The sequence below is a fragment of the Myotis yumanensis genome, unplaced genomic scaffold, assembly GCF_028538775.1.
Source record: "Myotis yumanensis isolate MYYU_CA2020_CCGP unplaced genomic scaffold, mMyoYum1.0.hap1 SCAF_6, whole genome shotgun sequence".
Classification (NCBI taxonomy): domain Eukaryota; kingdom Metazoa; phylum Chordata; class Mammalia; order Chiroptera; family Vespertilionidae; genus Myotis; species Myotis yumanensis.
This window is the reverse complement of record NW_027223757.1, coordinates 76,618,676-76,646,409: the sequence shown is the minus strand read 5'-3', so window position 1 is coordinate 76,646,409 and position 27,734 is coordinate 76,618,676. Positions and strand designations below refer to the sequence as shown.

The 27,734-nt window shown below is 42.8% G+C and overlaps 1 protein-coding gene across 1 annotated transcript; it reads left to right on the top strand.

Moving 5' to 3' along the window:
- The first annotated feature begins 7,351 nt into the window (after positions 1-7,351).
- LOC139012900 (uncharacterized protein C2orf78-like) lies at positions 7,352-14,112 on the top strand. The gene is made up of 3 exons (XM_070419107.1): positions 7,352-7,358; positions 10,806-11,543; positions 12,227-14,112. The coding sequence occupies exons 1-3, from the start codon at positions 7,352-7,354 to the stop codon at positions 14,110-14,112; spliced, it is 2,631 nt and encodes an 876-aa protein (XP_070275208.1).
- Positions 14,113-27,734: the final 13,622 nt, after the last annotated feature.

The window sequence follows — 27,734 nt, the reverse complement described above, 5'->3', positions numbered from 1 at the left end:
AAAAAATGGTAGTTAATCATCTAACTCTACAACTCAAAGAATTAGAAAGAGAGCAACAAGAAAACCCCAGAGTGAGCAGAAGGAAGGAGATAATAAAGATTAGAGCAGAAATCAATGACATAGAGACCAAAAAAACAATACAGAAAATCAATGAAACCAAGAGCTGGTTCTTTGAAAGGATAAACAAGATTGACAAACCCCTCGCCAGGCTCACCAAGAAGCAAAGAGAAAGGTCCCAAATAAACCAAATCAGAAATGATAGAGGCGAAATAACAACAGACCCCACAGAAATACAAATGATTGTTAAACAATACTAAGGGCAACTCTACTCCAACAAACTAGACAACCTGGAGGAAATGGACAAATTCCTAGAAAAATACAACATTCCAAAACTCAATCAGGAAGAATCTAAAAACCTCAATAGGCCAATAACTATGGAAGAAATTGAAGCAGTCATCAGAAAGCTTCCAGCAAACAAAAGCCCAGGGCCAGACGGCTTCACAGGGGAGTTCTACCAAACATTCAAGGAAGAACTAAAACCTACCCTCCTCAGACTACTACAAAAAATTCAAGAGGAAGGAACACTTCCAAGCTCATTCTATGAAGCCAGCATCACCCTAATACCAAAACCAGGTAAAGACATCACAATGAAAGAGAATTACAGGCCAATATCCCTCATGAACATAGATGCCAAAATCCTCAACAAAATCTTAGCAAATCGGATCCAGCAGTACATCAGAAGGATCATACACCATGACCAAGTAGGATTTATCCCAGAGATGCAAGGATGGTACAACATCCGTAAATCAATAAATGTGATACATCACATAAACAAATTGAAAGAAAAAAAACACATGGTCATATCAATTGATGCAGAAAAAGCATTCGACAAAATCCAACACCCATTTTTGATAAAAACTCTCAGAAAGGTGGGAATAGAAGGATCATACCTCAACATAATAAAAGCCATATATGACAGGCCCACAGCCAACATCATACTCAATGGTCAAAAACTAACACCATTTCCCCTAAGAACAGGAACAAGACAGGGATGCCCACTCTCACCACTCCTGTTCAACATAGTACTGGAAGTATTAGCCATTGCAATTAGGCAAGAAGAAGAAATAAAAGGCATCCAAATTGGAAAAGAGGAAGTAAAACTGTCCTTATTTGCAGATGACATGATATTATACATACAAAACCCTAGAGACTCCATCAAAAAGCTACTAGACTTAATACATGAATTTGGCAAAGTAGCAGGATACAAAATTAACCCCAAGAAATCTGAGGCATTTCTATACACCAATAGTGAACTTTCAGAAAGAGAGATTAGAAAAACAATCCCATTAACCATCGCACCAAAAAAATTAAGATACCTAGGAATAAACTTAACTAAAGAGGTAAAAGACCTCTACTCAGAAAACTACAGGACGTTAAAAAAAGAGATAGAGGAAGACATAAACAGATGGAAGAACATACCATGTTCTTGGATTGGTAGAATCAACATCATTAAAATGTCCATACTACCCAAAGCAATCTATAAATTCAACGCACTTCCCATTAAAATACCAATGGCCTTCTTCAAAGATCGAGAAGGAACTCTCCAAAAATTCATCTGGAATAAAAAAAGACCCCGAATAGCTGCAGCGATCCTGAGAAAGAACAAAGTAGGTGGGATCTCAATGCCAGATATCAAACTGTATTACAAAGCCACTGTTCTCAAAACTGCCTGGTACTGGCACAAGAACAGACATATAGACCAGTGGAATAGAATAGAGAGTCCAGAAATTAGCCCGAACCAATATGCTCAATTAATTTTTGACAAAGGAGGCATGAACATACAATGGAGCCAAGATAGTCTCTTCAATAAATGGTGTTGGGAAAATTGGACAGATATATGCAAGAAAATGAAACTAGACCACCAACTTACACCATACACAAGAATAAACTCAAAATGGATAAAGGACTTAAATGTACGACAGGAAACCATAAAAATTCTAGAAGAATACAAAGGCAACAAAATCTCAGACTTATGCCAAAACAATTTCTTCACTGATACAGCTCCTAGGGCAGTTGAAACTAAAGAGAAACTGAACAAATGGGACTACATCAAAATAAAAAGCTTCTGCACAGCAAAAGAAACCATCAACAAAACAACAAGAAAACCCACCTCGTGGGAAAACATATTTGCCAACGTCATATCTGATAAGGGCTTAATCTCCAAAATTTATAGGGAACTCATACAACTTAACAAAAAGGAGATAAACAATCCAATCAAAAAATGGGCAAAGGATCTAAATAGACACCTTTCAAAAGAGGACATTCAGAAAGCCAAAAGACATATGAAAATATGCTCAAAGTCACTAATCATCCGAGAAATGCAAATCAAAACAACAATGAGGTACCATCTCACACCTGTCAGAATGGCCATCATCAACAAATCAACAAACGACAAGTGCTGGAGAGGATGTGGAGAAAAGGAACACTTGTGCACTGCTGGTGGGAATGCAGACTGGTGCAGCCACTATGGAAGGCAGTATGGAGGTTCCTCAAAAAATTGGAAATGGAACTCCCATTTGACCCTGTGATCCCACTACTAGGAATATATCCCAGGAAACCAGAAACACCAATCAGAAAGGATATATGCACCCAGATGTTCATAGCAGCACAATTCACCATAGCTAAGATCTGGAAACAGCCTAAGTGCCCATCAGTAGATGAATGGATTAGAAAACTTTGGTACATCTACACGATGGAATACTATGCTGCTGTTAAAAAGAAGGAACTCCTACCATTTGCAACATCATGGATGGAACTGGAGAGCATTATGCTAAGTGAAACAAGCCAGTCAATGAAGGAAAAATACCACATGATCTCACTCATTCATGGATAATAAAGACCATTACAAACTTTTGAACAATAATAGATACAGAGGCAGAGCTGCCTCAAACTGATTGTCAAACTGCAGTGGGAAGGCCAGAGAGAGTTGGGGGGCAGGAGGGAGGGGAGTAAGAGATCAACCGAAGGACTTATATGCATGCATATAAGCATAACTAATGGACATAAGACACTGGGGGGTAAGGGAGGGTAGGGGTTTGTCAAGGGTGGGGGGGAAAAAAGGACACTTATGTAATACCCTTTGTAATACTTTAAGCGAAAAATAAAAAAAAACAAAAAAAAACAAAACTGCATGATAAGGAAAGAATTGGAAGTTGGATCGGTGAATGAGGGTCAAGGGGTAAGCACTGTGGGAAGAAAGGAACTTGGGCCATGGCCAGAAAGGCCAAAGACGGGGAGAGGTTATGGATTTATAAAGAGAAGCAGGAGCTGGGTGTATGGCAGAAGTGAGAAGCAGGATCTGAGATTAGTGTTAAAAGAGGAAAATTTGAATAGACTTGAGAGGGCAGAAGCTGAGTCTAGGTTGACCAGGAGAAATGTAAAACATTTCTTGGGAAGTGGGCCTTATGTCTCATGACCACTAGATAAGTATTTCAGAAAACATATTCAGGACACATTTCCTCTGGGATTGGGTTGCCTTACGCATATATGAATGTAGTTGGGGAAAGTGAAAACAAATTAGGGGAATCTACCAGATGAGTGGCAAGGGCTTACAGTTATCCTGGGGCAGATGATAACAGGGGCCTACAGAAGTGATTGTCTGCAGTAGGAGGCCCGCCCAGGACAGGACGTGGGAAATAAATGATCATTGACTCCACACCTATCCCCTGGCCCATGAATACACTACTTCAGTTAACCTTCACAACACGCAAGGCCAGTATACCTGTGTCACTTTACCGGAGAGGTTCAGTAATGGGATGAGTTCACACTGCATGCAGTAGAGTAAAGCCTCTATTTGAGGCCTATCTCTGAAGGCTTCATAGGTGGCCATAGGTCGCCAACCTGGCTTTCAGAACACAGCATCCAGAGGTTACTGGTGCATGAGATCAAACATCAGGTGAAGCCTAAACATTAACTTGAAGGGCAAGCTAGGGCCCCTGCATGATCCCAGGCTGCACGTGCCGTCTTGTCTAAACACCACCATCAACTGAGCAAAGCCCAAGAGAAAAATCCTGGGAAGCATCCACGCCCACTGGCAAGAGCAATAGGCACACTGGGTCCCAGGTGACGAGCCCCATAACTGCGGTAGCTAAGGATTCCCATGGGGACACAGAAAAAGGAGAGACTGGTCTGGATTGCAGATATTTAGCTCATAGTGTTAGTCTCATATTACATAATAGTATCGGGAATTTGGCAATGCAATGCAGGATTCCAAGAGGGAAAGACTTGAAAAAATTTATCATTTTAAGCCATATCTCTACACTGCAACACTTCTCACAATTTCTTCTCAGGTAAGAATGCACCATCTTTAAAAGAACTCATCTCATAAGAGGAAATGTTGGCCTATAAATGAAACACGTGTCTTTGGAGATTCCAACTATAGCAGCGATCTTCTTGTGGCCTCTCGGCCTCTTGGATCACATACTTCATACACAATGGAAGTCAAAAGCCCAAGGTAGATTGATACAGGCACCCTAAAAGCTTACCATCAAGAGAAACTACTAGATCCATAGACTTCCTCCCCCAAGCCAGCTTACTCCATTGATAGCATGGGTTAAAGTAGGTGTACAGTTGTGAGTATGGGAAACACAGACTTTATGGATGCATGGTTATTTCTACATGATTGTACTATTTTCCACACACACAACTGTAAACCTACAGTAGAAGACTGGGTTAACAACTCAGCACTGTCTTCTGACAGTAACAAGAGGGTTAGTGAGAAAAGCACTAACCAGGGGAAGAACAACAGAGGCAACCCGGGCCACACTGGGCTGACTGTACACATCTGTTCCTTAAGCTTCTGTGCACAGCATAACTCACCACAACGTCCTTTTTCACAGACCCCCTTTTAAGTTTCTCCACAAACTTCATCAGATCAAGCTAGTTCATGATGCTTCAAGATAAACTCGTCAAGGGAAAAATGTGCAATATGTCTTACCATGGTGCAATCTTTGCAAATAAGACTAGGGTGCTGCTGGGAATGCAGACTGGTACAGCCACTCTGAAAAACTCTCAAGAGTGTCCTCAAAAAATAAAAAGATAGAACTTTCATTTGACCTAGTGATCCCACTTCTAGGAATATATCCAAAGAAACCAGAAACACCAATGAGAAACAATATATGTGCCCCTACGTTCAAAGCAGCACAAATTAAAGTAGCTAAGATTTGGAAAACAGCCCAAGTCCCCATGAGCAGATGAGTGGATAAAACAGCAGTGGTATATTTACATAATGCAATGCTATGCGGCGGTGAAAAAAGAAAGAACTCTTACCATTTGCAAAGTATGGACAGACCTGGAGAGTATTATGCTAAGCGAAATAAGCCAGAGAAAGACAAGTATTACATAATCTCACTCATATCTGGAATCCAATGAAGAAAATAAACTGATGAGCAAAGTACACCTAAAGATATAGAAGCATGGAACAGATTGACAAATTTCAGAGGGAAGGTGTGGGTGTGGGTGTGGGTGTGATGAACTGGGGACTTGGATGCATGTTTGCATAGCCCATGGACCCAGAAAATGGAGTGGTGAAGGTAGAAGGGGGGATGGCAGGGGTGGGGTGGGTGGAGTGGTTCAATGGGGGGAGGGGGGACAAAATAGAAAATAAAGGGGACATCTCTAATACAATAATACATATGAATAAATAAATAAAAAGTACGACTAGGAAGAAAACAAATGAACAAAACCAGAGCATTGACACACAGCACAAAGACAATCTCTGTTCTGCAAACACACCAATGATTTATATAATTGAGCTAATATGACAAGAAAGAAAATGAAAATGTATTTAAGATTATAATCTGTAGTGAGCAAAATTCCTTGCATCTGCTGCACTAGGTAAGTTGTGCATACATGTAAATGGTCTGTTCTCTTAATACAAAATGAGACCAAAATGTGTCAACATATTTTTCACAGAACCTAAAATATCCCCATGAATGTCTTCCGTCCTGTACAATTACACTTTGCCTGTCCCCTAGTCTCCAAGAATGTCCTTGTCTTTCTCTAACTAGTCTCCTCATCACTTTTGCCTGGCTTTGCACCCAAGCATGGCAGACAGAGAATCCTAGAGGCCCAAAGTTCTACAGCGGCTGTTTGCAAAGGGGGAGGAGACTGCAGTAACTGCCACACTGGATACACTGTATGAGAGAAGGAAAAGGGAACATATCGTGAAGGCCTCTCACATATGATAGGGCAGGATGGCAGGATGCCTACATGGCCCAAGGAACCTGAGGGAGCAAATTATGGGCAGAAGAAGTGCAACCAAAGGCTGGAAGAGGAAAGGTTTGCAGTCAGCTGACTCCTAGCTCTTTGGTCATTGCTTGAAATGGACAGAGTCCATTGGGGGAAGCATCAGACACTACAAAGTAGTCCCTGCTCCTGCAAGTGGACAGGAAGTAACATCCATGTGTGTCAGAATGCAAGATCAAAGCTTGTCTACAATCAATGCCTACAATGAAGAAGGAGAAAAAATGGGAGTGGTAGGAGATGCAAGTCAACCTAGCCTGGCCCAGCCCAACCCAGAGAACGTAGGATTCAAGGAGAAGAAACTGCAAGGGAAGAGCCTTGGACCACATCATTCTGCACAAAATACACTCAAGAAACTTCATTTGACTGTTCAACCAACTGACAGAAAGAGCTCCGTAATCCCTTCCTTTTCTCCTCAAAAGCCACAGTAAATTCACTAATGAGGTGGACTGGTATGATTTCAGAGCAACTGTAAGTGTGCAACCTAGATGCCCCTTTCCATTCTCTCTAAGGATATTAGCAAAATATATAATGATAAACATGTTATACAATACAATATGGAGAATAGAAGTAACTAGCAGTTAATGATATTCATGAATGTCTGTAACAAACTGAGATTACTTCCCTAACATAAGAGCCCGGGGAAAGTGAGACTATCACAGCTGTATTGTCATCTAGCCCATGTGTCCTGAGAGCTCAGACATTTAGGTGTTGGTTTAGCTTCCCTACAGCTCCCGCTATCCAATCCTGACTTCTTGGCAACCTGACCTCCCGATTGGCTCTCTCATCCCTTTAAACTGCCTGCTTTGTGACATCATTCTCCCACCAAACCTACCACCACCTGGTAGAATCTTGGGGTGCCCATGGAGTTGTCTGTAAACAAATTTGGATCATCGCAACTGACCAGTGACCAGTAACTGGTGACCAGTGACCAGTGGCCAGTATGACCAGTGACTTTCGTACTGGACACATGTGCTCTTTGGCTTCAGCCACTGAGAAATCGACATTCCTTGCATCTACAGTTGTTATCTGCTCTTCTTCTCTGGCCATGTCAGGTAAGGAAAGAACCTTTTTGAAGTTTTTCATTGGATTGTTATTTATACCTAAATTTAGCAATAGTGTCAAAAGAGCATAGAGTAATTTGGGGAAGTATGATCTAGAAGTCTGCAGACCTAATTTCAGTTTAGATTTTGACATCTACTGGCAATGTGACTTTGGACAAGTCATTGGATCTCTCACAAAATACGTTTTTTCCTCATCTGCTACATTCGGATGTTAGATGGTTGTGGACTCTAATAACTTCCTTTTCTAATATGGAGTTTTAAAGAACACTCCAGTTGACAATGAAATCAAGACTTCTTGAGAGTGTTTCAACAGCAATGGAAAGAAAACCTAAGTCATGTAGAAAACTAGAAATACCTACATATAGGTATAGATATAGATATAGATATAGATATAGATATAGATATAGATGTATGTGATGTGTCGTGTGTAATGGTCTCCAACCACCAAGGTTTCAACTTTAGCATTTTAAATTGAGTGCTGTTCCAAAAGTAATATTCATGTGGTTTGGAGTTTTCTATCCAAAGTAGGATAACAGAGAAAAAAGGGAAAGAGGATGGGGAGTACTGGGCTATAGGAAGGCAAGTATTTCAATGTAAAAAGTTAGAACTGCTTTCATCAGCACAGGCCAACAGCAACCAAGAGGGAGGGAAAAACACAAGCAGGAAGGAGGGGGAAGTATAAAAATGAACAAGGAGAACATGAAAGAGCTCATGAGAACAAAAAGAGCAGTTTGGAATGGAATATTGGAGGGAACCAAAGAATATAAATGAAAGCAGAAAGAGCATAGGGTGAAATCAGCTCGGACTAGGGCAAAGTAATGTGGCTCTCAGCAAATGCTTACATTGATAGAATAGGAAAGAAAGTAAGGCTGGAGTAGGGTCCCACTATCCACAGCAGTATATCAAAACAATCCTGTTCAGTTGCCCGTTTTTTTATTGCCTCTCTGAACACAGATGGCCTGTGACAGTTTGCAATATAAACATTTAAAAATGCATTTCAGTAATGATGTTTCTTATATACAAAAAACTAAGAAAGGTGATTATCTAGGGCCGTGGTCAGCAAACTGCTGCTCAAGAGCCACATGTGGCTCTTTGGCCCCTTCAGTGTGGCTCTTCTTAAGCCTTAGGAGTACCCTAATTAAGTTAATAAGAATGTACCTACCTTTACAGTTTCAGTTTAAAAAATGTGGCTCTCAAAAGAAATTTCAATCGTGGTACTGTTGATATTTGGATCTGCTGACTAATGAGTTTACCGACCATTGATTTCGGGCATTGGAAATAACAGAGTTTTCAGTGTTTCAATTCATTCTGATTTTTAAACGATGACAATGTTTTGTCTAGTAAAAAAAAAAATTAAGACTTTAAAAGAAAGATATGTCCTAAATGGAATCAGAAAGAATACACTCTTTGTGTGATTAGTATGTTCCAAGTCAAAGATGCTCTTCATCTTCAAAGTTATTTTCTTCCTAACGAAGAGAGCACACTGACACACAGCCATTGCTTCATTTCAGGTCATAGCTACTTAAGGAAAAAAAGATAGCATCGAGTCCCCCATCTCTAATTTCACAGTTCTCAAAAGTGATTTTTTTAGATTCTCTTGGGGATTCCTTCATTAATGTTTTTTTTTATTGAAACCTATTGATGATGGTTTTAAGACGTTGGGTACGACCCCTTTCCTGGATGTTGAAGATGATGATAATCTAGGTTTTAAGATAAATATAAAAACCTTCATGATACATTTCAACTGTTCTTTTCTCTTTGTTATAAGGTTCTATTAATTGAAATATATATATCTAATACACTAAGCATTTATTACTTACTGGGGAATAGTCAGAGAAACATGAATGAATACAATAATGGAATTCCTTTACATTTACTTTGTTCTCCGCTTTAAACTAGTATTTACTGAAATATTGGTCTGCATATATAGGAGGCACATATACATCAAGAGTGATTGCAGTGTGCTGCTTGTTATGCCATTTTTACTGATATATCTCCTCTGTCCATACGTACTCGCTAAGAACTTACTCAAAATCACCTATTGTGGGTTGTTTCTGGTTAACAGTATGCACTAAAATAGAATAGGCAATATTTACGTTTATGATATGGCATGTATGAAACAAAACTTCATTTTGTAGTAAATTTATTAGGGTCTGATGTTTGCTACGTGCCTCACTTCTTGAGAAACTCACTCTCAGATAGTCATTTTGAGGTAGGATCAGAAATCAGGCATGAAGACGGTAAGAAAGACCCTTTAAGTTTACCAACTGCATTGAGCTTCTATGAGAATTATAGGAAGAGCATGTGAAGGGCACAGGCAAAAAAGACGCTGAAGATGGTCATGACAACAGATGTACTGTCTTCTCCTGGACAAACAAACATCTGCATCAGAAGTTCTATTACTCCTAGATGTTGGCAGTGTCATGTGCAGAGCTCTAGCAAGGAAGTCGGGATGCTTAGGTTATGGAAGCAGGTACTCAAACTAACATAGGGAGAGAACCGAGCCATAGTTTCCTCACTCATGAAATGAGAATGTTACAACAGCGATTCTCAAAGGACTCCTGGTTCTAAAATGCTTTAATTCTAGGAAAGAGCATACAAATCTATACTACCGCAGGTTCAAGGGCGAGATAGGTCAGGGAGTGGTTGCTTCTAGCCTAGAGAACGATGTATGAAGCACACCACTTGGGTCTTGTGGACATTTTTACTCAAGATTTTATATTCTATATAAAAGCCTAAGCGACTGAATGACCAAATGACTGAATGACCAGTTGAACCGCAGCTATGACACACATTGACACCAGGGACAAACGCTCAACACAGGAGCTACCACCCTGATGGTCAGTGTGGTCCCACAGTGGGAGCACCGCTCAGCTGACCGATGGTCACCAGACACCTGGGCTCATGACTGGAGATAGCAGCTGCAGCGGAAGGAGCCTCTCCCACCTCTGCGGCAGTGCTACCACTACCAAGCTGGAGCTGCTCAGCGCCTGGCCCTGGCTCAGGCTCCTCCCCCGTCCACCTGCTGCTTCCCGCAATACTACATCCCTCAGGCCAAAACCAGCCGTCCCATATTCCCCTAGGCGTCCCGGATTGTGAGAGGGCACAGGCAGGCTGAGGGACCACACCAGTACATGATATATATTTTTTACTGATTTCAGAGAGGAAGGGGGAGGGAGAGAGAGAGAGATGGACACATCAACGATGAGAGAGAATCATTGATTGGCTGCCTTCTGCAGGCCCCTTACTGGGGAATTGAGCCCCCAACCTGGGTTTGTGCCCTTGACTGGAATTGAACCCAGACTCCCAAGCCAATGCTCTATCCACTGAACCTAAACAGCTAGGGCTGAAAGCAACAATCTTAAAATAATGATGATTTTCACACATATTGCTTATCAATCTCTTTGACTTTTTTCATCACCCTCTTCTTCCCTACAGACAATTCCAAAAATCCACCTTTCCTTGGAATTTCAACCTCCCTGCAACGCTCTCTTCCTCTGGAGAGCAATGCAGGAAGTGTCTGCAATTTCTACAGTGTCTCTGCTCCAGCCAACAGTTCACCATGGCTCCTGCCATCAGCCTCTGGCACCACTTTCCAACCTCTCATGGCTGGTGCCTACTTTTACCAACATTCTAGCACAACCATGTTGTCTGGAGTTCTTGGCCAGGGCCCAATCTCCATTCCAGCTGCTTCCAATCCTAAAGTTTTTGAGTGGGCTCTTACAGGAGACACTGAAAAGAAGTCATCATCACTCAGAAAATTCACTGTGACTGTCATTGACCAGGACACAACTGTCTCCTCTATGTCTCTGGCGTCCCAGTGTGATAAAACCTCAGATGCCTATAATATGGCCCCTCAGTCTCCATCACTTTCTGTCAACCTTGTTCAGGGGGCACCAATTCAGGGACAGGGCCTGTCACATCCCTACCAGGTGGGAAATCATGTGTGTTACTACAATCAAGGCACAATGGACCCTCTGCTCTCAGGAGAGGGTGGGCCCTACCTGCAGTCCTATGGCTCTGTGTCTTACACAGAGAGCAGGGCCTCTGCCCCTGACCCAGGGATGGTCATGGTGCTAAAGGAGACTCAGTCCACAAACATGATACCGCCAGCCTCCACTTCTGGAATCTGCTACTCTGTGCCTCCTCAACCCATCACAAAGACAGGTTTTCAAGGTGAGTACAAACAGAAACAAGGAAGGGGAATAAGGTCAGCATTCAAAACTGGGGTCAATCAGCAGCTGGGAAGTGGTGAGTCCTCAGACAGGGAGAATGTAAGTCCTGTGACTTTAACCACTACCACCTTCAGTCAATGCCCTCCATTGTCAGACTCCTTATGAGGACACCTGACAGAGGTGGGAAGGTGGGAAACTAACAGCCATGGATGCTACATTAGGAGAACTCCAAGAGCATACCAAGGGACACCACACTTTCCACTGTCCTACCTGATGAGTCCTCCTGTACTACAATACTACAATAAACTCCCTTGATTTATTGTTTGAGTCTCCTTCTAAGGCCTTTCGGTACATTATTGTGATAGTGCCCATTTAACTTTCCATCACTTCCTTAGTTGACACCTGGATTTAGGATCATGTGTTCCAACATCTTGTCCAAATCAAACAGGCGATTCTCTCCCCTTGCTTATAGGCTTCATCAGGAAGAGCTCCATTCCTTGTCTTAGTCCTTGGTGTGAAGTGTTTTTATTCAATCAGGAAAGTAGAGAGAATTACAAAGGTTCCCTATGAGAATGGGAAACATTTTTTTAAAAATCACTTTTTTTTTTTATGGGACTTATAACAACCCTGTGAAATGCAAAGAAAATCCAGGGACTGACCGACTTCCCCTTGATTCCATTGTAGTGATGGAGACTTCCCTGGGGATGGAGACTTCCTTGGCATTGCAACTTCCAGGCCAAATATTTTATTTACCACCTACTCCAGAATTTCCCGAGGCCTGCAGTAACAGACATACCCAGGTACTTGAGAGTTATCCACCACCTCAGAGTGGGGACATTTCAATGGCACCCATAGTCCAGAATCCTATTAACCTGCTGGCACTGCCTCCAGCTCCAAGCCAGGAACAGAAAGAGAATAAGAATGTGGAGAATATTAAAACCAAGCTTTCCAAGCACGGGAATGGGTACCGGATCCCAACAGAAAACGAAGCTTCTCCACTGCTCCCTTTAGAAGTGCCTGACATTCCACAGGTGCTGGCCTGCACTGGTCCCCTTGGCCAAGAGGAGCAGCCTGGTTGTGACAACCCTGGTTTGGGAAAGAATAGCCTGAGACTTAAAGACCAAGGGACACTTGAAAATGGGACTGAATCTAATGACAGTTTTGCAGACATCGACACACTGGTGAAGGGTATTCACCTTCCCCAGGTCTTAACTTCCTTGGATGACCTTGATCAGGCCCAAGGACCCAAGGTGATCAAAACCAAAGACACCAGGGGCCTCAAGTTGCACGAAGTGCAGAAAAAGTCAAGTGTCAGAAAGACTCGCTCTGATCAAGGCAGCAAGATCAAACATAAAGCCTCTGAGCCTATCGCTGATGCTCCCCAGACCAAGATCAAGCCCGAGAGCCCAGATTGTGTGTTTGTGGAAGAAGTGGTTCCTTGCAATGCTGCAGCTGGTGGCAGGGCTCCTTCGAACATGGCCAAGCATTCTAACAGCAAACCTCAGAAAGCTGCAGCCAGCAGGACCAGCAATACTAAGAGCCATGGGCAGGGAAACACCAAAAGAAACCAAGAAAATTACTCCAAGAGAGCTGAGGAGAGGAAGCAGTCAGGGAACAGAGTCAAGGCAGAGGAGAAGCCAGCCATTCCCAAGATGAAGAGGAAGAAAAGTCATCCTGAGCTGCCACAAGAGGCCATCAAAAAGCCTCGCAGCGGCCTCCGTGTGCACATGCTGGAGTCTGCGCAGGTTTTCCATGCACTGGGCAAGAAGAGGGATGAGAAAGCTGACCTGTTTTCCTCGCGGCCCCTGGGAAACTCAAGCAACCCTAAAGGCCCCCAGCCACGCCCAGCTACCAAACCATGGCTGGTTATGCCCCGTGAGGGCAAAGGTCCTGTGAAAACTCAAGTCCAACCACCAAAAGCACATGGAAGTGCTGACAAAGGGTCTCCACCTCCATCCCAGGACAAGCTGCCTTCTCCCGGGAAGGTCAAGTTGGTGCCATTGGTTTTTCCAACCATGGACAAGCCTCAAGTTCGACCTGTTCGTCGCAGGCCACAGTCTCTGGCATCACGTCGGCCTGCTGTGACCAACCCTGCCAAGCCTGCTGCAGTCACTGCATCCCTGCCAACTCCTGTATCTCTGACAGGGCCTGTCAAAGCAGCTCAGCCAATATCGTCCAACTCAGCTGGACCAGGTTTGACCAACCGCGACTGCCCTAGTGTCCCGCAGCCTCCTGCTTCTAGGCCTGGGCCCTACAAAACATCATCTTGTGCTTCTTTCCAGCGGGAGCCTGTTCACTCGGCTGTGAGCCAGCCCCGGACCCTGCTCAAGCCTCACAACCACTATCTACTCCAGGATTTCGCCCTCCAACCAATTCCATGGAGGAAATCGGAGGTTCTGGGGCCAGTAATGTCAACACCCATCACAAAGGAGCAGAGGCCAGATCGAGAGGCCATGAAGAGGAAGGCTCAACTAGAGCGTGAGAATGCTGCCAAATTGGGGACAAGGCAGCATTTCATTGACAGGGAAAAAGAAGTGGACATCTCTCTGTACTATGGCTATGTGATGTAGGAAATGCTGGGAGTGCTGGTGCCATTTGGATACCTGCTGTTTTTCAATAGATAGATAGATCATAAATAGATAGATCATAGATAGATAGTTAGATAGATAGATAGTTAGATAGATAGATAGATAGATAGATAGATAGGAATGTCTCAATCTTGGTATAGTCTGTAACTTAAAAAAACTGAATAAATATTGTAAATTAGCATTTAATAATAAAGAAGTACTTTGAGTTTTGAGATGCTGTTAACTGTGCTCTTTCTTTGGTGGGTATGAGGATCAAAAGCTGCATGATAAGGAAAGAATTGGAAGTTGGATCGGTGAATGAGGGTCAAGGGGTAAGCACTGTGGGAAGAAAGGAACTTGGGCCATGGCCAGAAAGGCCAAAGACGGGGAGAGGTTATGGATTTATAAAGAGAAGCAGGAGCTGGGTGTATGGCAGAAGTGAGAAGCAGGAACTGAGATTAGTGTTAAAAGAGGAAAATTTGAATAGACTTGAGAGGGCAGAAGCTGAGTCTAGGTTGACCAGGAGAAATGTAAAACATTTCTTGGGAAGTGGGCCTTATGTCTCATGACCACTAGATAAGTATTTCAGAAAACATATTCAGGACACATTTCCTCTGGGATTGGGTTGCCTTACGCATATATGAATGTAGTTGGGGAAAGTGAGAACAAATTAGGGGAATCTACCAGATGAGTGGCAAGGGCTTACAGTTATCCTGGGGCAGATGATAACAGGGGCCTACAGAAGTGATTGTCTGCAGTAGGTGGCCCGCCCAGGACAGGATGTGGGAAATAAATGATCATTGACTCCACACCTATCCCCTGGCCCATGAATACACTACTTCAGTTAACCTTCACAACATGCAAGGCCAGTATACCTGTGTCACTTTACCGGAGAGGTTCAGTAATGGGATGAGTTCACACTGCATGCAGTAGAGTAAAGCCTCTATTTGAGGCCTATCTCTGAAGGCTTCATAGGTGGCCATAGGTCGCCAACCTGGCTTTCAGAACACAGCATCCAGAGGTTACTGGTGCATGAGATCAAACATCAGGTGAAGCCTAAACATTAACTTGAAGAACAAGCTAGGGCCCCTGCATGATCCCAGGCTGCACGTGCCGCCTTGTCTAAACACCACCATCAACTGAGCAAAGCCCAAGAGAAAAATCCTGGGAAGCATCCATGCCCACTGACAAGAGCAATAGGCACACTGGGTCGCAGGTGACGAGCCCCCTAACTGCAGTAGCTAAGGATTCCCATGGGGACACAGAAAAAGGAGAGACTGGTCTGGATTGCAGATATTTAGCTCATAGTGTTAGTCTCATATTACATAATAGTATCGGGAATTTGGCAATGCAATGCAGGATTCCAAGAGGGAAAGACTTGAAAAAATTTATCATTTTAAGCCATATCTCTACACTGCAACACTTCTCACAATTTCTTCTCAGGTAAGAATGCACCATCTTTGAAAAAACTCATCTCATAAGAGGAAATGTTGGCCTATAAATGAAATATGTGTCTTTGGAGATTCCAACTATAGGAGCGATCTTCTTGTGGCCTCTCGGCCTCTTGGATCACATACTTCATACACAATGGAAGTCAAAAGCACAAGGTAGATTGATACAGGCACCCTAAAAGCTTACCATCAAGAGAAACTACTAGATCCATAGACTTCCTCCCCCAAGCCAGCTTACTCCATTGATAGCATGGGGTAAAGTAGGTGTACAGTTGTGAGTATGGGAAACACAGACTTTATGGTTGTATTGTTATTTCTACATGATTGTACTATTTTCCACACACACAACTGTAAACCTACAGTAGAAGACTGGGTTAGCAACTCAGCACTGTCTTCTGACAGTAACAAGAGGGTTAGTGAGAAAAGCACTAACCAGGGGAAGAATAACAGAGGCAACCCAGGCCACACTGGGCTGACTGTACACATCTGTTCCTTAAGCTTGTGTGCACAGCATAACTCACCACAACGTCCTTTTTCACAGACCCCCTTTTAAGTTTCTCCACAAAATCCATCAGATCAAGCTAGTTCATGATGCTTCAAGATAAACTCGTCAAGGGAAAAATGTGCAATATGTCTTACCATGGTGCAATCTTTGCAAATAAGACTAGGGTGCTGCTGGGAATGCAGACTGGTACAGCCACTCTGAAAAACTCTCAAGAGTTTCCTCAAAAAATAAAAAGATAGAACTTTCATTTGACCTAGTGATCCCACTTCTAGGAATATATCCTAAGAAACCAGAAACACCAATGAGAAACAATATATGTGCCCCTACGTTGAAAGCAGCACAAATTAAAGTAGCTGAGATTTGGAAAACAGCCCAAGTCCCCATGAGCAGATGAGTGGAGAAAACAGCAGTGGTACATTTACACAATGCAATGCTATGCGGCTGTGAAAAAAGAAAGAACTCTTACCATTTGCAAAGTATGGACAGACCTGGAGAGTATTATGATAAGCGAAATAAGCCAGAGAAAGACAAGTATTACATAATCTCACTCATATCTGGAATCCAATGAAGAAAATAAACTGATGAGCAAAGTACACCTAAAGATATAGAAGCATGGAACAGATTGACAAATTTCAGAGGGAAGGTGTGGGTGTGGGTGTGGGTGTGATGAACTGGGGACTTGGATGCATGTTTGCATAGCCCATGGACCCAGAAAATGGAGTGGTGAAGGTAGAAGGGGGGATGGCAGGGGTGGGGTGGTTGGAGTGGTTCAATGGGGGGGGACAAAATAGAAAATAAAGGGGACATCTCTAATACAATAATACATATGAATAAATAAATAAAAAGTACGACTAGGAAGAAAACAAATGAACAAAACCAGAGCATTGACACACAGCACAAAGACAATCTCTGTTCTGCAAACACACCAATGATTTATATAATTGAGCTAATATGACAAGAAAGAAAATGAAAATGTATTTAAGATTATAATCTGTAGTGAGCAAAATTCCTTGCATCTGCTGCACTAGGTAAGTTGTGCATACATGTAAATGGTCTGTTCTCTTAATACAAAATGAGACCAAAATGTGTCAACGTATTTTTCACAGAACCTAAAATATCCCCATGAATGTCTTCCGTCCTGTACAATTACACTTTGCCTGTCCCCTAGTCTCCAAGAATGTCCTTGTCTTTCTCTAACTAGTCTCCTCATCACTTTTGCCTGGCTTTGCACCCAAGCATGGCAGACAGAGAATGCTAGAGGCCCAAAGTTCTACAGCGGCTGTTTGCAAAGGGGGAGGAGACTGCAGTAACTGCCACACTGGATACACTTTATGAGAGAAGGAAAAGGGAACATATCGTGAAGGCCTCTCACATATGATAGGGCAGGATGGCAGGATGCCTACATGGCCCAAGGAACCTGAGGGAGCAAATGATGGGCAGAAGAAGTGCAACCAAAGGCTGGAAGAGGAAAGGTTTGCAGTCAGCTGACTCCTAGCTCTTTGGTCATTGCTTGAAATGGACAGAGTCCATTGGGGGAAGCATCAGACACTACTAAGTAGTCCCTGCTCCTGCAAGTGGACAGGAAGTAACATCCATGTGTGTCAGAATGCAAGGTCAAAGCTTGTCTACAATCAATGCCTACAATGAAGAAGGAGAAAAAATGGGAGTGGTAGGAGATGCAAGTCAACCTAGCCTGGCCCAGCCCAACCCAGAGAAGGTAGGATTCAAGGAGAAGAAACTACAAGGGAAGAGCCTTGGACCACATCATTCTGCACAAAATACACTCAAGAAACTTCATTTGACTGTTCAACCAACTGACAGAAAGAGCTCCGTAATCCCTTCCTTTTCTCCTCAAAAGCCACAGTAAATTCACTAATGAGGTGGACTGGTATGATTTCAGAACAACTGTAAGTGTGCAACCTAGATGCCCCTTTCCATTCTCTCTAAGGATATTAGCAAAATATATAATGATAAACATGTTATACAATACAATATGGAGAATATAAGTAACTAGCAGTGAATGATATTCATGAATGTCTGTAACAAACTGAGATTACTTCCCTAACATAAGAGCCCGGGGAAAGTGAGACTATCACAGCTGTATTGTCATCTAGCCCATGTGTCCTGAGAGCTCAGACATTTAGGTGTTGGTTTAGCTCCCCTACAGCTCCCGCTGTCCAATCCTGACCACTTGGGAACCTGACCTCCCGATTGGCTCTCTCATCCCTTTAAACTGCCTGCTTTGTGACATCATTCTCCCACCAAACCTACCACCACCTGGTAGAATCTTGGGGTGCCCATGGAGTTGTCTGTAAACAAATTTGGATCATCGCAACTGACCAGTGACCAGTAACTGGTGACCAGTGACCAGTGGCCAGTATGACCAGTGACTTTCGTACTGGACACATGTGCTCTTTGGCTTCAGCCACTGAGAAATCGTCATTCCTTGCATCTACAGTTGTTATCTGCTCTTCTTCTCTGACCATGTCAGGTAAGGAAAGAACCTTTTTGAAGTTTTTCATTGGATTGATATTTGTACCTAAATTTAGCAATAGTGTCAAAAGAGCATAGAATAGTTTGGGGAAATATGATATAGAAGTCTGCAGACCTAATTTCAGTTTAGATTTTTACACTTAATAGCTTTGTGACTTTGGACAAGTCATTGGATCTCTCACAAAATCGATTTTTTCCTCCTCTTTTATATTAGGATGTTAGATTGGTTGTTCCATCTAATCCCTTCCTTTTTGTAATATTGAGTATGAAAGAACACTCATATTGAAAATGAAATGAAGACTTCTTCACAGTGTTTCAACATATACAGAATGAAAACCTCGGTGATGTAGAAAACTAAGAATATGTATATATACAGGATGTCTTGTGTGTAATGTAGTCTCCCACTACTAATGTTTCAACTTCAGTATTTTATTTTATTATTTTTTTTGTAGAAAAAAAATTTTAAATTAAATATTTATTGTTCAGATTACATTTGTTCCTCTTTTTTCCCCCCCATAACTCCCCTCCTCCCAGTTCCCGCCCCACCTTCCCCCCTCACTCCCCACCCACTGTCCTATTCCATAGGTGCATGATTTTTGTCCAGTCTCTTCCCGCATCTCCCAATACCCTTTCCCCCCCAAGAATAGTCACTCCATTCCCTTTCTATGTCCCTGATTCATTATAATCACCAGTTCATTCTGTACATCAGATTATTTATTCACTTGATTCTTAGATTCACTTGTTGATAGATGCATGTTTGTTGTTCATAATTTGTATCTTTACCTTTTTCTTCTTTTTCCTCTTCTTAAAGGATACCTTTCAGCATTTCATATAATACTGGTTTAGTGGTGATGAACTCCTTTAGATTTTCCTTATCTGTAAAGCTCTTTATCTGACCTTCAATTCTGAATGATAGCTTTGCTGGATAAAGTAATCTTGGTTGTAGGTTCTTGGTATTCAGCACTTTGAATATTTCTTGCCAGTCCCTTCTGGCCTGCAAAGTTTCTGTTGAGAAATCAGCTGACAGTCATATGGGTATTCCCTTGTAGGTAATTGTGTCTTTTTCTCTTCCTGCTTTTAAGATTCTCTCTTTGTCTTTTGCTCTTGGCATTTTAATTATGATGTGTCTTGGTGTGGTCCTCTTTGGGTTTCTTTTGTTTGTGGTTCTCTGCGCTTCTTGGACCTGTATGTCCATTTCTTTTACCAGGTAGGGGAAGTTTTCTGTCATTATTTCTTCAAATAGGTTTTCAATATTTTGCTGTCTCTCATCTTCTGGTACCCCTATAATTCTGATGTTGGTGCGTTTGAAACTGTCCCAGAGGCTCCTTACACTATCTTCGTATTTTCGGATTCTTTTTTCATTTTGCTTTTCCAGTTGGGTGTTTTTTGCTTCTTCGCATTTCAAATCTTTGACTTGATTCTTGTGCTCCTCTGGTCTGCTGTTGGGTGTCTGTATAATATTCTTTATTTCAGTCTGTGTATGCTTAATTTCTAGTTGGTTCTTTATCACAACATCAAGGGTCTCATTAGATTTCTTGTATATCTCAATAAGTTTATCGGCAGTTTCTAGCAAATTATTAAAAGCCGTCAAAAGTGCGTTTTTTAGCTCTATATCCTCCATTTCTGTCATGTTTTTTTGTCTCCACAGTTTTTATGCTTTCTTGGTGTACCCCCTTGTGGTCTTTGTGCGCAGTCTTGTTCTAGTTAAGCCTTGATTGTTGTAGTTAATACTACAGGGATTTGACCACCAGGCTGACTGGCTGTGAGAATCAGCTGTGTCTGTAGTGGGAAAACTGCTGTCCTCTGGGGAGGTGCTAATCTAGCCTTTGCCTGAGGCTATCCGGCAAATGGCTCTGCGCAGGGCTTGGGCGGAGCGGGTCCCAGGGGATCAACAGGGCGGGTGGAGGGAGCAGTTATGGCTGCTCTCAGTCCCGTTCCCACAGGCTCTGCTTCTCAGAACCCCAGCAACCGCTGCAAACCTCGGAGAGAAAGCTGCCCTGGCGTTCCGACCGATGCCAGACAATCCCGCTTCTCCCGTTTGAGTCTGAGTCCCTAGAGACTCGCCTGGATCTGGAGCTCAGAGCCTGGGACTTCCTCCTGATTGAAAACGACAACAGCGCCCTCAGCCACCAGCCCGCTCCACGCGCACCTCCGTACCTTTGTATTTTCCACACTGTGCCTCCTCTGAGCCTCGGTATGCTGTTCTCTTTCCTTCTAGTTGAAGAGTCTCTCCTCAGCCAGCCTTCCTGTGGTTCTGGGTGATGTCCGTTCCGTCTTTTAGTTGTATTTTTGAAGTGGTTGTTCGAGGCAGCAATCTCCGGTGTTTACCTATGTCGCCATCTTGGTCCCCTCCTCACCCCCCAACTAACGGTTTAGACCAGATCCCTTGGGGGCCTAAGCCTTTAGTCGTACATCCCCCAAGGGCTCCCTGGCTGCCAGAAGGATGTCTGACTGCAAGCTTACACCTGATCCCCTGGGGAGTGGGCCTAAGTCGACAGGTGGACATCCACCAAGGGGTCCTGGACTGCAAATGGACGCAGGCTGGGCTGAGGGACCCCCCGCCCCAGTGCACAAATTTTTGTGCACCGGGCCTCTAGTTGGAATATATATTTCTAATATACTAAGTATCTATTACTTGCTGGGGAGTATTCAGAGAAACATGAACGAGCACAATAATGGAATTCCTTTACACTTACTTGACTCTCTATTTTAAACCAGTTCTTACTGAAATATTGGTCAACATATATACTTATTGGAGCACATATCCATGTACACTGATTGCATTGTTCTGCCTGTTATGCAATTTTTACTGATATATCTTCTCTGTCCATATGTACTGGCAAGGAACTTATTCAAAATCACATATTTTCGGTTGTTTTCTGGTTAAAGTATTCACTAAATTAGAATAGGCAATATTTACTTTTATGATATCATGTGTATAAAACAGAACTTATTTTCTTAGTAAATTTATTAGACTTTGATGCTTGCTATGTGCCCAAATTTGTACTAATATCTATATATGTCTTTGTATTCCTGTTGTATATGATTTTTCTTTTTGTCTTTCCAGAACTTAATATTTGTTTTTATAAATCATACGTAACATATCACGAATTCATTAATTATCACTGTTATAACATTATTATTGTGATTTTATAGATGAGTAGGTCACAACTAAGAGACTTTCTCATTTCTCCACTGCTCCCTTTAGAAGTGCCTGACATTCCCCAGGTCCTGGTCTGCACTGATCCCCTTGGCAAAGACAAGCAGCCTGGTTGTGACTACTCTGGTTTGGGAAAGAATAGCCTGAGTCTTAAGGACCAAGGGACACTTGAAAATGGGACTGAATCTAATGACAGTTTTGCAGACATCGACACACTGGTGAAGGGTATTCACCTTCCACAGGTCTTAACTTCCTTGGATGACCTTGATCAGGCCCAAGGACCCAAGGTGATCAAAACCAAAGACACCAGGGGCCTCAAATTGCACGAAGTGCAGAAAAAGTCAAGTGTCAGAAAGACTCGCTCTGATCAAGGCAGCAAGATCAAACATAAAGCCTCTGAGCCTATCAGTGATGCTCCCAAGGCCAAGATCAAGCCCGAGAGCCCAGATTGTGTGTTTGTGGAAGAAGTGGTTCCTTGCAATGCTGCAGCTGGTGGCAGGGCTCCTTCGAACATGGCCAAGCATTCTAACAGCAAACCTCAGAAAGCTGCAGCCAGCAGGACCAGCAATACTAAGAGCCATGGGCAGGAAAACACCAAAAGAAACCAAGAAAATTACTCCAAGAGAGCTGAGGAGAGGAAGCAGTCAGGGAACAGAGTCAAGGCAGAGGAGAAGCCAGCCATTCCCAAGATGAAGAGGAAGAAAAGTCATCCTGAGCTGCCACAAGAGGCCATCAAAAAGCCTCGCAGTGGCCTCCGTGTGCACATGCTGGAGTCTGTGCAGGTTTTCCATGCACTGGGCAAGAAGAGAGATGAGAAAGCTGACCTGTTTTCCTCGCAGGCCCTGGGAAACTCAAGCAACCCTAAAGGCCCCCAGCCACGCCCAGCTACCAAACCATGGCTGGTTATGCCCCGTGAGGGCAAAGATCCTGAGAAAACTCAAGTCAGACCCAAAAAACCACACGGAAGTGCTGACAAAGGGTCTCCACCTCCATCCCAGGACAAGCTGCCTTCTCCTGGGAAGGTCAAGTTGGTGCCATTGGTTTTTCCAACCATGGACAAGCCTCAAGTTCGACCTGGTCCTCGCAGGCCACAGTCTCTGGCATCACGTCGGCCTGCTGTGACCAACCCTGCCAAGCATGCTGCAGTCAATGCATCCCTGCCAACTCCTGCATCTTTGACATGTACTGCCAGACCAGCTCGGCTAATGCCGACGAACCCAGCCGAAAAAGGTTCGAACAACCCTGCCCGGCCTAGTGTCCCTCAGCCTCCTGCTTCTAGGCCTGGGCCCTACAAAACATCATCTTGTGCTTTCTTGAAGCGGGAGCCTGTTCACTCTTCTGTGAGCCAGCCCCGGACCCCGCTCAAGCCTCACAACTACTATCTACTCCAGGATTTCGCCCTCCAACCAATTCCATGGAGGAAACCTGAGGTTCTGGGGCCAATAATGTCAACACCCATCACAAAGGAGCAGAGGCCAGATCGAGAGGCCATGAAGAGGAAGGCTCAACTAGAGCGTGAGAATGCTGCCAAATTGGGGAAAATTCAGCATTTCATTGAGAAGGAAAAAGAAATTGACATTTCTCTGTACTATGGCTATGTGATGTAGGAGATGCTGGGAGTGCAGGTGCCACTTTTGCTACCAGCTGTTTTCCATAAATAGAAAGATAGATGATAGAATGATAGACAGATAAATATTTCTTAATTTTAACATATTTTAAAACTTAATAAAATTGAATAAATAAATATAATAGAATTAGTAGATGAGTAATAAAGATGCCTATTGAGTTTTGAGATGCTGTTACCTGTGGTCTTTCTTTTGTGGGGGTGGGATCAAAGGCTGCATAAAAAGGAAAGAATTGGAAGTTGGATGGTGAATGAGGAGTAGGAAGGAACTTAGGCCATGGCCATTAAGGCCAAAAGGGGAGAGAAGTTATGTGGTTATAAAATGGAGCTGGAGGTTGGGGATGGCAGAAGCAAAAAGCAGGATGTGCAGTTACAGTTAAAAGAGGAAACTTTGAATAGAGTTGAAGAGGGCAGAAGCTGAGTCTAGGTTAATCAAGAGAAATGTCAAAAGTCTGTTGTGGAAGTTGGACTTATGTCTCATGATAAGTATTTTAGAAAAAGGATTCAGGACACATTTTGTAAAGGTTTGAGTGCCTTATCTACAATAATAAAAGGGTAATTTGCTAATTAGGCTGGACATCTTCTGGACATCATTCCGGACGTCCTTCCTAAAGATGCCGGTGTTGGAGGGAAGCCAGCCTGGGTCTCAGGTGCCTGCGGGCGGCCCTAGGGAAGCCAGGCCGGTCCCGGGTGCCTGCTGGTGACTGGAGGGAAACCTGGGTCCTGGGTGCTAGAGGAAAGCTGGTGCCAGCAGCCGGGGGAAGGAAGGCCTATTCTTGCACGAATTTCATGCATTGGCCTCTAGTACATATATAATTGTAGTTGGGGAAAGTGAGTACAAGTCAGGGGAATCTACCTGGTGAGTGGCAAGGGCTTAGGTTAATCCTGGGGGCAGCTGATAATAGGGGCCTAGCGCAGTGAACCTATGCAGTAAGAGGCCCACTCAGGACAGGGTATGGGATATAAATTATCATTTATTCAACCCCTAATGCCCAGGCCCACTAATACACCACTTCAGTTAATCTCCACAACATCCAAGGCCAGTATCCCTGTGTCACTTTACTTGTGAGGTTCAGCAATGGGCTGAGGTCACATTGCCTGTGGTGGAGTAAAGCCTCAATTTGAGGCCTGTCTCAGTTCTGTCTTCATTATTTGTAGGTGCCCAACCTGGCTTTCAGAGCACAGCATACAGAGGTTAGTGTTGCACGAGATCAAACATCTGGAGAAGCCTAAATATTAACTTGAAGGGCTAGCCAGGGCCTCCTGCATGATCCCCATTTGCTGCTATGTCTAAACACTGCCATCAACTGAAGCCAAAGGAAAAATCTGTTGGATGTCTCCATTCACACTGGCCAGAGCAATAGACACACATGTGCGGGAGGCATTGAACAACCTTAGGACCTAGGTGCCAGTTCAAAGGGGCTTCCGAGGAGGCCTCTCAGTGTAGAGGTTTGCAATAGCGATAAGTATATGTTAATTCAGTAATCAGTCCAAGTTCTTCATTCTGTTCTTGGATTTTGTTGAAAATATCTAAAGGGGCAAAAACTTTCTCCAGGACCATGTCTGTCTTCAAAACTCTTTTTCAAAGCAACTTTGAAAGCAATGAAACATGCCCCAGGAATCCTCTGTCCAACTGGGAGACAGTCTTTCCATCTTTTGGGGATGTGGTTTCCGCCCTTCCTCTTGGCCAATGAACCAGAAAAGATGTGTCTCTGACCCCAGCTTCCATGGTGCCATTGGCCCATGTGGGCTCCTGATATTGCTCACCAAATGCCAAGAATCTTCACCAGAAACCCCTACACAGCAACCTATGCAGCTCCACCCCACCCTGCCTCTGAAAATTAAATTTCTTAATAGAGAGGACAGTGATTCAGAGCCGGTTCCAGAAGCTGTATCTGAGGTATCTGTTTGTGGTTTAGCCCAGTTAAGAGTGGGCTCCATTTTAGATTGCTCTCTTGACAATATCAACTCCATTTTGCTTTTACTTTCACAAGCCACTCTGAAGAATCGTTCAGCATTTTTATTAAAAACTAAACATGCACCTACCATACAACCCAATAATTCTACTCCTGGCTGTTTATTCCAGAGAAATGACAAGGTATATTCACACATACCTAATAGCAAAACCTGAATACATAGAGATGGTTAAACAAACTGTGGCATAGCCATACTATTACTCAATAATAAAAGGAAGTTCTATTGACAGATGCAACAACCTGGGTGAATCTCCAAAGCATTATGCTGACTGAATAAAGCTGATCCCTAAAAGTTACATACTTGATGGCTCCATTTTTATAATATTCTTGAAATGACAAAATTATAAAAATGAGAACACATGAGTGGTTGCCATAAGTTATTGAGGGTGTTGGAGTGGGTGGGAAAGTGATTATAAAATGGCAACTTGAGGGAGGGATCCTTGTGGTGATGGAAATGTTCTTGATCTTGACTGTATCAGTGTCAATATCTTGGTTGTGGTATTATATTAGAGTTTTGGGAAATGTTACCATAAGTGGAAGCTAGCTCAAGGGTATAAGGCATATCTCTGTATTATTTCTTATATCAGCATGAAAATCCATAATCATTTCAATATAAAAAGATTATTATTAAGAACACTCCCTATGTCTGGGTTGCAGCCCATACCAACTAAATTACATGATCTGCAGGTGGGAATCAACCAGGCATCAGTAGTTTTTAAAGATGCTCAAATGATTCCAATGGGCAGCAAGTATGGGAACCACTGAATAAGGCATCTCAGAAGCCTCCAAGGAGATATTTAAGAAAATGAAGGGGAAAAAAAATTTCCTAAACTTCTTGTAAAGATAGACTTCTTTGCAAAAGGGATTACATTTTTCCACAGCACCAGTCATTGTGAAGGAGAGAAATTAGCCATTTCTGACTCATCTGGCCTTGGAGCGTCACTGATTGAACTTAAGCCTATAAGCCAATCACTTGGTTAACTGGAATAATTTATCAAAATTTTAAAGTAATTTCATAAATAATCCAATTTCTTTCTCTCCATCTTCATCCCAATAATCTTTATAAATCTAGCCTGAGAAGGTAGGTTATACAAGTGCTGCTAGGTTTTCCAAAGCCTGCCCAAGGTATTACAGGTGTGCTGTTGTTTTAAAAGTAAGTAAGTATGTGCTGGGGGGTGGGGAGGCCAGGGCAAGGTCAATGGGGGAAAAAAGGAGACACATGTGTTACTATTTGTAATACTTTAAACAATAAAATAAAATTAAAAAAATAAAAATAAATTGCACAAAAATAAATAAATTTAAAAAAGTAACATTCTACCCCGACCTGACTTAAATTTCAGCTCCTTGCATATTCACTGCCTTCTTTCCAAGAAATGTGTTGGAGATACCACTTAACTTCCTAAACAATTGGTCTCCTAAATCAAACTGAAAAAAGAAAGGACTGAATCTTGCCTCTCGTTACATTTGGACCCAATTTCCCCTTTACAGTGAATCTTACTGCACTGTGGAGAGGATTTTTTAAATGACCCTCAATTGCATGTTTTCAAGTAGTACCATGACCTATTTTTCAGCTTACATCTTCTCTTGGGACTTTCTCTTTTAAATTAAAAACACTGCTTAAAATGTGTTATCAGAGCAACATTAATGTATTGAGTAAAGGCAGCCTTATCAGACAAGATAAACTGCTTTTCCTCAAAGATGCCATTTTTATTGCATTAAGGGTTGTTTGCTCAAAGTGATCTGAAGAAGTCACATGGGTTGACCCTGTACATCAAGTCCTCTTTCTCACCAAGCCAATTTCCTGCTTGATTTTTACACTCCAAGTAACATAAGTACAGTAGTGGCTCTACGGAGACTAATAGAATAGAAGAGATTGAGCCATCTTTCTTTTCAATCCTTACTGGAGGATAATTTTCCGTTGATTTTTAGAGAGAGTAAAAGGGAGTGAGGGTGGGAAGAGAGAAACATCAGTGTGAGAGAGACACATCGATTGGTTGCCTCTAACATGTGCACTGACCCGGGCAAGGGATCCAGCCTGCAACCCAGGTATGTGCTCTTGACTGACAATAAAACCCTTTGGTCTGGGGGCGGGGGTGGGGGGTGAGGTGGGGGGAGTGAGGGTGGAGGAGGAGAGTGACATTTAACCACTGGCCCTAACCGGCTAGGGCAGATAGAGCTGTCTTTAATATTTGTTTTTTATTTCCAAAAAATCTATTTGGGTAAGATGAATATTAGACATATATGCTAGTAAAGGTAAGTAAATCCACCTTATGACAGAAAAGAACATAATTCCTTCACTGATAAGCAAAAAAAAAAAGAATGATGAGTCATTTGTTCAAGACAGAGGCTCTTCTGGATGTAAGTGTACACAGATATCCAGCATTAAACTCCGTTAAGGACAACCAGTGAAAAACAA